This window comes from Mesoplodon bidens, assembly GCF_964165515.1.
Source record: "Mesoplodon bidens genome assembly, chromosome: 12".
NCBI classification, from domain to species: Eukaryota; Metazoa; Chordata; class Mammalia; order Artiodactyla; family Ziphiidae; genus Mesoplodon; species Mesoplodon bidens.
The window spans coordinates 9,292,843-9,306,828 of NC_138168.1; the positions used below are offsets into that span (position 1 = coordinate 9,292,843).

At 42.5% G+C, this 13,986-nt stretch overlaps 1 protein-coding gene across 1 annotated transcript in view; it reads left to right on the forward strand.

Annotated features, from left to right (window-relative positions):
• Window positions 1-13,986, forward strand: part of IMPG1 (interphotoreceptor matrix proteoglycan 1) — a gene marked incomplete at both ends in the record, with an annotated part of 86,778 nt that overhangs the window by 47,437 nt on the left and 25,355 nt on the right. Inside the window, one exon of the mRNA XM_081250869.1 lies at window positions 10,854-11,382. Within this exon, the coding sequence (XP_081106995.1) occupies window positions 10,854-11,382 (529 nt within the window). The remainder of the gene's footprint in view (window positions 1-10,853; window positions 11,383-13,986) is intronic.

Consider the following 13,986-nt stretch of genomic DNA (forward strand, 5'->3'; position numbering starts at 1 on the left):
ACTCTTGGAGTAATGAAAATGTTTGGGACCTAGATAGAGGTGGTGGTTATGCAACGCTGTGAATTTTCCTAACACAATTACTGAATCATTCATTTTTTCTGAGGTCATCAGAGGTTTATAACTAATAAATAATTTTAGAAGAACAGAATTAAGGCGATATTGAACTGAATATTGCCATCACTCCTTTTCTATATTTGGCATTTTATGATTTAAACCATTCACTTTAAAATGTCTAATTTTATGTTATGTTTCACCATAATAATATTTGTTTAAAAATCAAATGACTCCATAGGGAAAATTGTTCAGAAAGTAAACATCAGAACGTTATTTGTTTGCTTTAGGTGGTTCATGAATTTGGCTTTGAGCTTCTCAGCAGACTGTGCAGTGAGGACAATGCAATTTGTCACATAATTTGGAACCTGCATGCTTAGAGCATGGTAACTGCTTAGGGGAAAAAAATTTCTCCTATGAGTCCTCCTAAGAAGGAGCATCTGGGTTACGGTGAACCACGTTCTGTCTACCTCAGCGTCCCTACAGCATAAACTTGGTGTCAGGTGTTTCCTAGAAGGCCCTCCCTGGAGACGCATGACGAATGCCTGAACCCAGGTCATTACAGTGGTTCCATGAGGGACAAGTGCTGACCGTCTGCCTTAACTCAAGGATTGATTTTAGGGTATCCAGAGGAATGACTATGCGGTATAACCTTCAGTCAATGCCCCATAAATAAAAATTACACTCATAACTGAGCTTTTGACTAGTATTGACCAAGAAGCACTATATTTGTTGGCCTGGGCTTAGACAGCAAATATGCTATATTGCCAATGAAAGGCAGATCCATACGTTTTCATAATCAGCCCAACCAGGGATAGAAAGGACATATCTCAACGACCAATGAAGACCCCACTAGGAAACATCCCTGATAAAAAGGCATCCCACTCATATATGTAGAAAGGGGAAGGAAAACAAAGAGCAGCTCTGAGCAGGACCAAGGCTTCCCTCCCTCAAAAAATTCTGGGTCTCTCCGCAGCACAGATAGATTACAACCAGGACTCCAAAGCTGTGCACCTTGGCATCTCTGAGATAATTCTAGCCTGGAAAATTTTTAAGGTTAGTGTCACCAAAGGCCCACTAAGCCATTAAAATCTCAGTCAAGTACTCATAGAAATCTCTCAGCTTAAGTAGTCTAATGTAGTGGTTAATCCCCTGAGATAAAGTACTTGCAAAATGTGCCTCTAGAACACTAAATGAATTGGTGTCTATCTGGTCTCAAATTCTGAGGTCTTCTATTTTTATTTTTTTAGGTGAGTTGATCCCATTCTTTCTTGCAGAGCCAGTTATCTGTTAAGATTATTCCTATTTCATAAAAATGAGTCATAAACCTATAGGACAAACTCAACATTCTGTTCTCCACATAACATGCATCCAACTCGTTCAAAAGTGGTATCATATCATTAGGATAGAAATTTTGTGTGGTTTGGTTTTGTTTGGTTTACACGTGCGTAGGCAGCAATACATTTTCCTTTTCATTCGTTAGAATGATGATCTGACCTATCAAAAAAGAAGGTCTTTAGTGTTCTCCCTCCCAAATTAGTTTTTCACTTGCTAGACATTCCATTTAAGATGTAAGCCAGATCTCTCAATAAATTGCAATATCCTTTTTTTTTTTTTTTCCTTCTGCGGTACGCGGGCCTCTCACTGCTGTGGCCTCTCCCGTTGCGGAGCACAGGCTCCGGACGTGCAGGCCCAGCAGCCATGGCTCATGGGCCCAGCCGCTCTGCGACATGTGGGATCCTCCCGGACCAGGGCACAAACCTGTGTCCCCTGCATCGGCAGGCGGACTCTCAACCACTGCGCCACCAGGGAAGCCCTAAATTGCAATATCTTAAATGGTGAAAAAGCAAACTTTAGGCAGAGCTATTCTGCTATTGGACATTGTTTTGCCTTTAATTCCCTGCATTAATCTGGATTCTCCAGAGAAACAGAACCAACAGGAGATTAGAGATAGAGAGAGAGATAGAGATGATAGAGACAGAGATATAGAGATAGAGATAGATTCACTATAAGGAATTGGCTCCCATGCTTATGGAGGCTGAGACATCCCAGATCTGCAGTCAGCAAGCTGGAGACCCAGGAGCATCAGTGGTGTAAGTTCCAGTCTGAGTCCAAGTCCAAAAGCAAAAGAAGACCAGTGTTCCAGCTCAAAGACAGGCAGAGAGAGTGAATTCCACCTTACTTCGCCTTTTGTCTTATTCAGGCTTCCAACAGATTGGATGAGGCCCACCCACGTTAGGGAGGAAACTGCTCTACTCAGTCTACCAATTCAGATCTTAATCTCATCCTGAGACACCCTCACAGACACACGCAGAATAGTGTTTACCCAAATATCTGGGCACCCCATGGCCCAGTCAAATTAGCCATCACATCCCCCATCTAGGTAATAGGTTAAAACACCACACGTTTCTGACTTTTCTTAATCTGGCCTCAGCCTTTGACTCCATTGAAAGGAATCAGTGATATGAGCTAAACTGAATGAACCCATTAGAGAACCCAGGTGCTCATATTCCATGAGGTCAAGGACTCGGTCTGTCTCTATTCATTGCAGCATCTTCAGTGTCAAGCCAGATGCGTGGAACATCTAGACAGGCAATTAATATATATCAAATGAGTTAAAGGAGTAAATGAATGAATTTATAGCATAATACCTCCATGAAAGTAAGAGTTGATGGGTTAATTTGATTATTCCCCTTTTTGCTCTACCTAAAAAAGCAGCTCACAGAGAGCCAATTAAGTGGTACAGAAACAGTGGTCAGCTATCTATTCTGGTCGTTCTGCTCACCATTGCCATAATATGTCATCCACAGTCATGCCTTTGTGGCTTTGCACAAATTATTTTCTCTTGTGCTCATAATACCCATCCATCCTTCTAGCCTGATGAACTCCTACTCATACTTTAAGTTCCAGACAACATGCCACCTACTCTGTGAAGCTTTTACCAACTGCTACCTGAAAAGACTCATAATTACCATTTATTCCCTGACTCTAAAACAAAAAAGTATATATACCTCCACCAAACATTTACCACTCAGTATTGAAATGATTGGTATGCATCTCTGGGATCCCTCCAAGAATGACTTCCTGAAGTGAAAGAATGTGTTCTTATCCCTTTTTTAAAAAAATTCCTGCACTGAGCACAGTGTCTGGCACATGCTTGGGGGTTCATAACTATTTGTTACTGTTGTCAACTTTATTGGGTCCATCAGTGTTTCTGGTGTCAGACGGTAAACTCCTGGAGGATATGCCTCTCTGTATCGGTCCTCATGCATCTCCAGAGACAGCCTCACATGAAAGGTGATATTCCTCATCGGTAAATACTTTTGTCAAAATGAGAGTGCTAAGGGCTCCTCTGGTGGCGCAGTGGTTGAGAGTCCGCCTGCCGATGCAGGGGACACGGGTTCGTGCCCCGGTCCGGGAAGATCCCACATGCCGCGGAGCGGCTGGGCCTGTGAGCCATGGCCACTGAGCCTGCGCGTCCGGAGCACCGCAAAAAAAAAAAAAAGAGAGAGTGCTGAACAACTTTAATTAGTTCCACTGCATGGGATGTATTAATACCACAAGGATTCATGTGGAGGCATGAAGTGGAGGAAATGTGCAATAAGCCACTCTCCCAGCCAAAACAGTTTACTTCCTAACTCTCAACCAGAAGAGCCTGGTCAAGATGTTATTTAATTTCCTCCACTTCAAGATGAAAAGATAATAATTAAGACTTGGAAAGATTTGTAAGAAAAACTCAGCTGAACTTTACACCACTAAGGTCAACATGTTTGCCTCCTCTTCCTTGTATTTCTAAATTGAGGACCAAACAGTAAATTTTCCCAGCAGGAATATGCCACTAATAAAAGTAGTTCAGAGGTCCATGGGGAAAATCTCATCTCAAAGAAGGAAGGGATGGCCATTCAACAGGGGCTTGCAATTATGCTCCATCCCTAGATACCATCTTCACAATGCCCAGAGAAAACTGAAAAGTGAAGGCCTTCCAACTCTCAAATTGGATCAAAGCTGAGATAGTACTGTCCTCCAAATTTTATATTTGGGAAATTCAATGCCCTGCCCCAAATTGTGGCAATTGCCAAGAAAATGTGTTTTCTGACTTTCTGCCCCCAGTTGAACTGACCTGATGCCCTCTCCCTGCTGCAGCGCTCTTTAGCCCTCATTCTCTCAAACCTCTCCTCCGTGACCACCCTTTTCCCAGCTCTTCCCAATTCCGTCCTCAAGTTACGATCCAATTTTTTATGCAGAGTAGTGGTCCCTTTAGTCTCTTTTCAACATTTTAATGAACAGAAGCATCGAGTTTTATGAGCCCTGTTAAGAACATTGAAAGGGTCTTAAGCTTGGGAATGACACAGCAAATCTGAGTTTAAACAGATCTTCTGACTGCATTGTGAGTAATTGGCTGGAGGTGGGCAAAAGCAAGCAATCATTTAGAAGCGTGTTAACAGCAATCCATGCTGGAAATGTTGATGGCCTGGACTTGGGTGATAGAAGGGGAGTTGGACAAAAATGAACTGGTTTGAGTGGTAGTTAAGAGGTAAAACCATTATGAAGAATTCTGAAGCCATGAATGGCTTCGGCAAGAAAGTTTGGCCTGATTGAGCAGCGTCTGTTATGGGCTCAGTAGTGGGTGGTGGTGATCTATGTGTCTGCAGTGTCTGTACTATATGCAAGTGAGCTGGTCTGGGTTACACTCCCAGATGTCCAGATATTGTCTTCCTCTTGCCACTTTATGGTCATACGACCAGTGAGCACATTTCAGGAGATGCCAGCCTTAGCTTGTTCTCAGACCCTTGACGTGGTCACTTTCATCCATTTTTGTTGGTTCATATTTACATAATGAGGAAGCTTGATAAGTATCCATTATTAGCAATGCTTTTGATTGATCTGTCGAGTATTTTACAGTGAGGAGAAAAGAAGAGGTTGATAAATACAGAAAACTGTGCCACATAAATAGGTCAACATAATGATTTTAAGGACTTGACCCATGCCACTGTGAAGGCTAGCCAGTTCAAAATCTGCAAGGTAGGCTGGCAGGCCAGAGACCCAGGGAGGAGTCTGCTGACAGAATTTCCATTTTCTCTGGGGAGGTCAGGTTTCTTTTTTTTTTAATTGAGGCCTTCAACTGATGAGGCCCTCCCACACTATCGAAGGTAATTTGTTTTACACAAAGTCAACTGATTTAAACGTTATTTTCATCTAAAAAATACTTTCACAGAAGCAGCTAGAATAATGTTTAACCAAATATCTGGGTATCATGGCCTAACTAACATAAAATTAACCATAATAGTGTGTCTTGAATGAGCTCAGCATAGTAGGTGAAAAACAGAGGGTGCTTTATACATTAGGTCAGCAGGAAAAGATGCAAAGCCAGGATTAGAATGGGCAGAATCAGGTCATAATTTGACAATTCAGCTGGTGCAGAGAGAAAGCAGGGTTGCCTGATGGAATGCCCTTAGTCATAATGTGAAGGTGTGTTTGTCATCAGTGATCATAGGTGGTATTTGTGGAGTTGGAAGAAGCCCACGGTAGAAAAGAGGGCAGGAAATACACAGTAGACAGAACATTGTGCAGAAGAAAGCCACGGAGAGAGAGGCACCAGGGTGACATGGGCGAGGCAGTCAAAGTGACATCTAGTCAATCCCATAGTCACCCGTTCCCACCTGTATCACTTCTGAAGCAACTGGGACATGGCGTATTCAAAGCTACACGATTGCTGTCTCGTGTCCTCTTATCTTGACCCACACGAGGTAACATCACAATTAGGGTGGGAAGGCAAATATTTCTGACTCTCTTTTGCCCACTTTTACAGAGAGTATAAGGCACCAGTTGTGCAAATGGTCTGAGGCCAGTGAGCAACCAGGAGCTGACAAGGTCATCTCTGAGACTGTGGGGAAGGAATGTCACCTTGGGTCCTGCTGTGAAGACTCAGGAGTTTACAATACGATCAGCACTGTAATCAAAGAAGCAACTCTTGCATTGAGGGAAAGTGACATTTTAGCAGTCCTTAAGGTAGAAATAGCAAAAGCATTTACAAGGGAATTCTATCCATTTACATGGATAGAAAGTCCCATGAATTCCTTTAGTTTTTAAGTTTTAAGAAGATGAAACTGCATTCCTAAAGGCATCAGGAAATAACAAGTTGCATGCAGTGGTCAGTTTCTAGAAGGAAGTCTCCACAGGCAACTGAGCAAACCAGTCATTGTCATACACTTCTGCTCAAAGAGACAGGTCACATCATTCATCTGACCTTAAAAATGTAAGTGTCAGGAAAATGGGAACTTTGTCTTTAGATTCTATAAACTCAGAGAAAATTTAATGTCTTTGGGCCACTGAGTAAGCCAAAAGATAAGACGATTTTCAATTTCTTCTGTCTCTATTTTTTTTTTTTTTTGCTTGGCAATGAATGAGATGGAAAAATAACAACTCTCCCGTGCCACGTGGCAAGTTCTCTGTATTGTCAAGTTAGGTAAAATCCTTGCCAGAGCATGTGTATTAGCTTTATTCTATTTGGAATGTTGAAACAAGTGCTAATCCACAGAATTTTAATAAAACGCTCACAAAATGTCATCCAAAGGCAGCATTTACAAAACTTACCAAACTTCATTTATAGATGGAACAAATGAAAGCATTTGAAGACAGGTAAATGAATACCTCTATTTGTATTTGTTTATTTGCTTTGAATGAGCATGTTTAGAATTTAGGAAAATGTATCCCTTTAGATTCTCTATCCAAACCTTCATTCTGCAGGATGACAAACTCCCCATTGATGTGAGTCTTTCCATGGGAGTTTGCAATCATTTTAGTCAGGCCCTTCATCTATTTATTTGTGACATTCTTGAATGATCTTCCAGTAAATTTCTTCAACTTTGAAAGCAGGAGTGACTCAGGGTACTACATAAGTGAGGTACACCACTTTTTGCTGTATCTCTTGTATAAGAAATTTAAGTAGAGGTAGTTGGACAGGAAACTGAGAAGAAACATTCAAGAAACAGAGCAAGCCTGACTTCCCTGGTGGTCCCGTGGTTAAGACTCCGTGCTTCCACTGGAGGGGGCACGGGTTTGGTCCCTGGTCAGGGAACTAAGATCCCACATGCCTCGCGAAGAAAAAAAAAAAAAGAAGAAGAAGAAAAAGAAAAAGATTAAGAAATATTACAGCTGGGAGAACTGGGCAGTAGAGAGGAGGAAGGAGGCCAGAAGAAGGAAAATGAGATAGAAAGAATACAACCAAAATAGCTTAAAGGGCCTTTTAATTGTGGGAAATATTTGTTTTAACCATGGGATCTGGAGAGCAGCCAAAGAGTAGCTGCACGAGGATAGAGACCTTGGAAATAGAACAGTGGCGAGAGGTGTTGGGCAAGACGGGGGTCGCATCAGTTCTGGGGGGCAGGGGCTTCTCCCTTCTGGAAAGGGAGCTGGGGCTGCTTCTGGACCAGATGGTTCCCAGGAGAACCAATTTAAAAGAGGAACTGCTGATCAAGGCCCAGGGGTGGGAAGGAGCACCTATTCACTCAGGAAAGGGGAAGAGTTGAACTGATTCAAGGATGTAGAGTCACCTTAAAAGTTGGACAAAGCCACACTGCTGCTGGGCTGTGTACCTGCAATTTGCTAACTTTCTTATAAACTTTACTCATCATCCCTGCATGGCTCTAAGAGCTGAATATGTGGAATGACTGCCCAGGCAAATGAGAGTGAGAATACTCGGCAAGGCTTTAATGTCGAACCGAAATCCAGAAAGAGGACCTCCGCATCCTCCTGGGGGACGGAGGATGGGGGAAGACCTGTGGGAGGTCCTGCTCTGCTTCAGCCCAGCTGAACCCTTTCGCCAACGCTCCTCCCAAGGAAGCTTCTTCTGAGGCAAGGAGGAAGTTAAGTGTAAGCAAAGAAAAAGAGGAAACGAACACTGCAGTACTGGGCCCCAACTGCCTTAATATTCACTATGGAAAATGGAAGCTGCCGCTTTGCATGACTGGTTGATGGGTGCCCTTAATTCCTGGCTAAAAAAGAAAAATAAATGACTTCCCTGAGACCAAATACTACATTAGAAGGCTCGTTTCTGGAGCAATTTAATTCATTGTTTCATCATATACGAAAGATATGAAACTCTTCCTGTTTTCATGAGACTCATCTGAGGCTTTGTTGGTTTGTAGGCTTGTTTTGTTTGTTTCGTGTTTGTTTTTTAAGTGTACAGCCTTCATACCCAAATTAATGAATTTCTCAATTCCTTTCTCCCCAGGGCATTCTCCTTTTCTCTCCTCATTGAAAACATTTCCTCTTATGAAGCACAGGCTGGGCCAGAGATCCACTTTGACATGTTATGCAGTTTATAGCAATAACCCTGAAATGGTATATTTCAGTCCTCTTTATTGATATCTACTATGCTTGATCAGGACAAGTTATATTACAGGTGTCATTCTTTTCTACTCTAAGGCCATTTTCCCAATTTCAAGTTTTCTTGGCAAACCCATGATCTACAATAAAGTATCTTTATGCTGATTCCCATCTGGATCTGTCTTCAAGGGCCTCACCACCAATTCAAAGCCAATTTGCCCAGGATTCAGTGGACCTTGTTTTTTTTCCTCAGACTTCACCATAATAATTCTTAAGACCATGAGTCCACTTTGGGATATTTTCTCTCAATTCCATAGCATCCTCCTTTCATGAATTCCTGCATAGACAGCCTGGCCCTTTTCTCTTTCTTCTTTCTTCCTCTCAACCTAATCTCAGCACACCCTCTGTGCATGTGTGACAGGTAGCACCCCAGCAGGGCCAGGTTTAGGGTGTAGTGAGTGAGGCACAGATTTAAGGGCAATTGTCTTAGTCAGCTTGGGCTGCTATAACAGAACGTCATAGACTGGGTGGCTTAAATGACAGAAATTTCTTCCTCACGGTTCTGGAGTCTGGGAAGTCCAAGGTCAAATTGCTGGCTGATTCAGTTCCTGGTGAGGGGCTTTTTCTGGTTAGCACACAGATGCCTTCTTTCTGTATCTTCACATGGCAGAGAGAGAGAGAGAGAGAGAGAGAGATCATCTCTCGTATGTCTCTTGTTATTTATAAAGACACTAATCCCATTCATGAGGGCTCCACCCTCCTGACCTAATTACCTCCCAAAGACCCTACCTCCAAATACTGTCACATTGGAGATGAGGATTTCAACATATACATTTTGGGAGAATGCAAACATTCAGTCCATGTCAATAGAGATTTGAATAAAACTGCGAGTGTATATCTAGAAAGATCTTGGTTGTTACAAAGATCTTTCTTTGTAGTTGAGTGAATTATGGGTAGACACACCCAGGCATCCGCCCCAGGTGGAAGAAAAGGGGGTGCTTCTCTGAAATCTGGTTAAATTCTCCACAGAAAGGTTTTATTTTAAGAAACTAATAAAAGTAATATGATTCTACCTTTCAGAGCTGTTTATCACTTAGATTTTCAGTTTGGGTGATTGCACTCTAGTAAATTAGCTGACTAAGGGTACAAAGATTATATCTGCATCCAGACAGTCCATCCATCATGCTTAGCATTTGGACTTTAACACAGCTTTCCCACATATTTGCCAAAATACCACCAAAGTATTCACCGAAAGCTCCCTGTTTTGATCTACCTAATGCCTTAAATAATATCTATCAGTGGCTCTAGATTTAGGTTTATTGGAATATTTTAATAACCCACCAATATCTTTATCTGAAAGCTTCATATAACCACTTTCTTAGTTCATAAATACTTATTGACTTTAATTTTGCACCAAAAAGGGAATGGACTTCAGTAGTTCAATATGTACTTACTCAAGAAAGCAATGCAAAGTGGTGGTATTATCAAGGTATAATCATGTAGGAATGAAAAAAACCTTTAAGTATTACCCAATATTTAGTTGTATGGCCAATACAAAGTTCAAATTATATGTGTAACCCACATCTTCACGCTCTCCATATCATTTTGCAAATAGGCAAGTTATTCAGTCAGATTATCCAATTTTGGAAAAGCATAATTTAAATTTTAATTGATGAAACTACCAAAATGTGATAACTGAGATCCCCCCAAAAATCCAATTACATAAAATTCAGGTTTTCATGATTGGAAGGTGAATAAAACTACGGGCCTGAAGAGCACAGCTAATTGTCTGGGAGGTCCAGATGGGGATGTGGGATCCAAGTCTACCCCAAAGCCATCTGTGGCGTGCCACCACCTGCTGACCTAGTCCTTTTTTACCACCTGGTCCCTAGATGTGCTGTGTCTCACTGGGCAGTAAGTAATTCCTGTAATTCTAGGCAATTGGTGCTCTTTTAGTCTCACATATCCAGAAGTATTGGGCCTGAATAAAATCGTTATAGAGACCCACCCTCTGTCTCCCTAGGTGTGGACACAGGGCTGCCTGCCCTTTCTGTACCAATTTGTCTTTTTTGTTTTTTGGCCATGCCATGTGACTTGCGGGATCTTAGTTCCCTGACCAGGGATTGAACCTGTGCCCTCATCAGTGAAATCACGGGGTCCTAACCACTGGACCACCAGGGAATTACCACCAATTTGCTTTTTAAAATATGATAGTAAATATGGTAATTATTTCACTACAGAAGTAAGTCAAAACATGCTGTACATCTTAAATTTATGCAGTGAGGTATGTCAATTATATCTCAATAAAACTGGAATAAAATCAAAGAAATTTAAAAATAAAATATGACATTAAGATAGTCAAATGCTATTTTTCCAAAATTAATTTTAACTTTGGATTTTCTTTTTTGCTTTCTATTCTTTGCGGGGATGCTTGGACATAATGAACTGGTCTCAGGAGCTTCCTCCATGGACAGTTCTTGGTCTCCACCTGCTGTGGCCTCTACCTCCCTATCAGAAACTCTACCTTTTTTTACTGCATCGAGCCTCTTTTCTCAGACTGATCAAAGTGCCACAGACATAATTTCCCTTGACCAGACAGTACTAATCCCACGGCTAACCATCCCCACTGATGATTATTCTGCCATCAGCCAATTGGCTCAGGAAATTTCACGTTCACCTGCATCTTCAGAAGACAGCAGGTTGAGTATCAGCAGTCAAGATACAGTCGGAGACTTAGACGGAACGGATCTCGCCAGCACTCACGCATCCTCTGAGGTACTGGGATTCAGTGGGTATGTTTCCACCCAGGATCATTTCTTGGAGAACATCACTCCTGGCCCAGCTTTGCAGTACATCACCACCAGCACCATGACCGTCGCCGCCAGGGCCCGAGAGCTGGTGGTGTTCTTCAGTCTGCGTGTGGCCAACATGCCCTTCTCCACTGACCTGTTCAACAAGAGCTCGCTGGAGTACCAAGCTCTGGAGCAGCGATTCACACAGCTGGTGAGTGGACACCACATACAGCTATCTGTGTGTCTCCTTTTTTTTTTGGGGGGGGCTGTTATTTTATAATATAATCCCTGGCTGTCTTGAGCAATGCAAGGTGGAAGAGCCAAGCCTCTGAGATAGCTGTTGCCGACGGCATTCAGCTAGTGCGTTGAGATGGATACAGATCCAATGGGCCACTGCCGCCCAGTTTCCTGGGAACAAACTAATTTTTTAAGACCTTTTCATTATAGTTCCTCCTGATTTAGTTTTCCCAGGAATAATACATAGCCACTCACGGACTGAACTTGGAATTTATAAACAATGTGAGCAGACTTTTCCTAAGTTATAATGCCACATGCTGTTTTCCAGCCATCTGTCTAAAGGGTTCAAGGCTAGAAAAGTCCAGCACAAATGAGGCTGAGAGTTCAAGTGTAAGAATTCTTTGTTTTTTTAGTTCCCCTTAAATTCTCATAAAACTCAAAAAAAAAAAAAAAAAACTGACTAAATAGCTTAGCATCCCAAGCCCTGACAAAGAAAGTGAGAAGACAATCATGGTGGCATATAACCCTGATTTATGAAACACTCCCCAAACTCACATGTACTCTTGTAGAAATACATACACAGTGAAAACTGCTGAACTATGAACCTCTACACAGTCACGGCTAATGAAATTCAAGTACACAATGCATAGCACAAAGATTACAGAATTTCTGAAAATAAGAGGAAAGATATTTGTAAGTTTCATATAAGTTAAATCATTATGCAAATTAAAACCACATAAACACCAATGCTTCAGATGAACTTTAAAGTAAGACTTTGTGCTATTCCCTCCTCCCCCAAATGAGGTGAGTAGATATTGGGACAATCTCAGGAACAGAGTCCCAGGGCACCGAACCCAGGTGTATTAACTAGGGTACATGCTGGGCTGCCATAATGAAAAGATCAAGAATACAGTTACTTAAATAGAGTACAAGTGTATTTCTCTTTCACTGGGTGGGTGCGGCAGCTCTGCTCTATGATGTCATCCAGGGACTCGCAATCCCTTCATCTTATAACTCTGCCAACCCCAAGGGTGTTTCCTCACTCATGGAGCCAAAGCTGGGTCACCAGTACATCCCTGTTTCCACTGTGAGAAGGGGAAAGAGAGGAAGCCCAGGGCAAGCAATTTCCTAAGCAAGTGATGCCAAAGTTGCCCATATCTCTTACACTCATATTCCATTGGTGGGAACTGGTCACGTGACCACAGCTTGCTGCAAGGGAGGCTGGGAAATGTGGTCTCTAGCTGGGCAGCCTCTTTCCTGTGAAGAAGAGGAGAATGATTTGGGAGAAGGGAGCAGCTAGTTGTCTGCACACTAGCTGAGGACAGGGAATTCCCACCAGAGGCCAAAGCAATGTTAAGACATAGAGAACGAGCCTAGTCAAAGTAGGTGGGAGAAAACAGGAGAGAGCGGTTCCACACTTGGTATAAAATTTCCTTTTATTTTCACAATGACCTTGTGCGGGGTGAGGGGGGGGGTGGCAGTTACTGGAAGGGGTACCAACATGTGGGTCTGGGTCAGAGTCAAAATTCTGGTGGGGTGGGGACAGGGGCAAAGGAAAAGCAGATCTGTGCCAAGCGTGGGGGATTGTAGTTTGCATCTGTGTCCTCTCTGGGTTCGTGGGTGTTGGTTCATGAAGGAGAGGGCTCGCTTTCAAGGCCAGAAACAAAGCAGACATCGCTGAGTTTCAGACATTTCTGAAAAGTGATCCCAAGGATGGTCGTGGGGACCTCCCTGGTGGTCCAGTGGTTAAGACTCTGCACTTCCACTTCATGGGGCACAGGTTCCCTGGTCACGGAACTAAGATCCCACATGCCATGCAGTGCAGCCAAAAAAAAAAAAAGGATGGCTGTGGCTTACAAGAGACAGGTGTGAGAACATGAAACACAACCCTCTGGTCCTCTGGGGCATCGTTTTGAGATTATTAAATTATAACTTGGGAAAGGTCCTTAGGGAACAACTTTTCTTCTCCCTCACAATTCAGGTGAGAGCACTGAGGTACAACAGTAGTGAAGTGGCTTGATGAGGTCACACCGCTGGCTAGCGACAGTCACAGGACTGACACCTAGTCTCCTGACAGCCAAGTTCTCTGCTCTTTCCACTTCACCACATTTGTGTTGATATGAAGCATCCTGCACAGACAGACGAGCTGATGTTTCAGCTGTTGTTTATTTCAATACATCATTTCAAATTGGTTGCTTCTAAATGGATGTCCTTTTTACCAGGCATAGGTCAGCCTGCTCCTGGGCTCAGTTTGGAACACGTTTTTATTTACTTGGATTTTTTTTTAATAACTCAGCCTGGCATCCCTTCTTGGCTGATAGCATTGACCTAGATTTTTTTTCAATCCTCTGTTCTCACAATTTATCATGAAGAAAATCACTGCCCATCCATCTCAATACCCAGGAAAGTGGAAATATGGGACATAATCACTGCAAATAGATCATTAAATGGTGGTGTTCTGGTCTCATGTTCAATCCAAACACAAACATGAAAAAGGAACTGAAATTTATGCCTCAGATATGAAATGTGAGTACAAATGGAATTAGCAGCAGCTGAGCACTTAGAACACCGTTAAGAG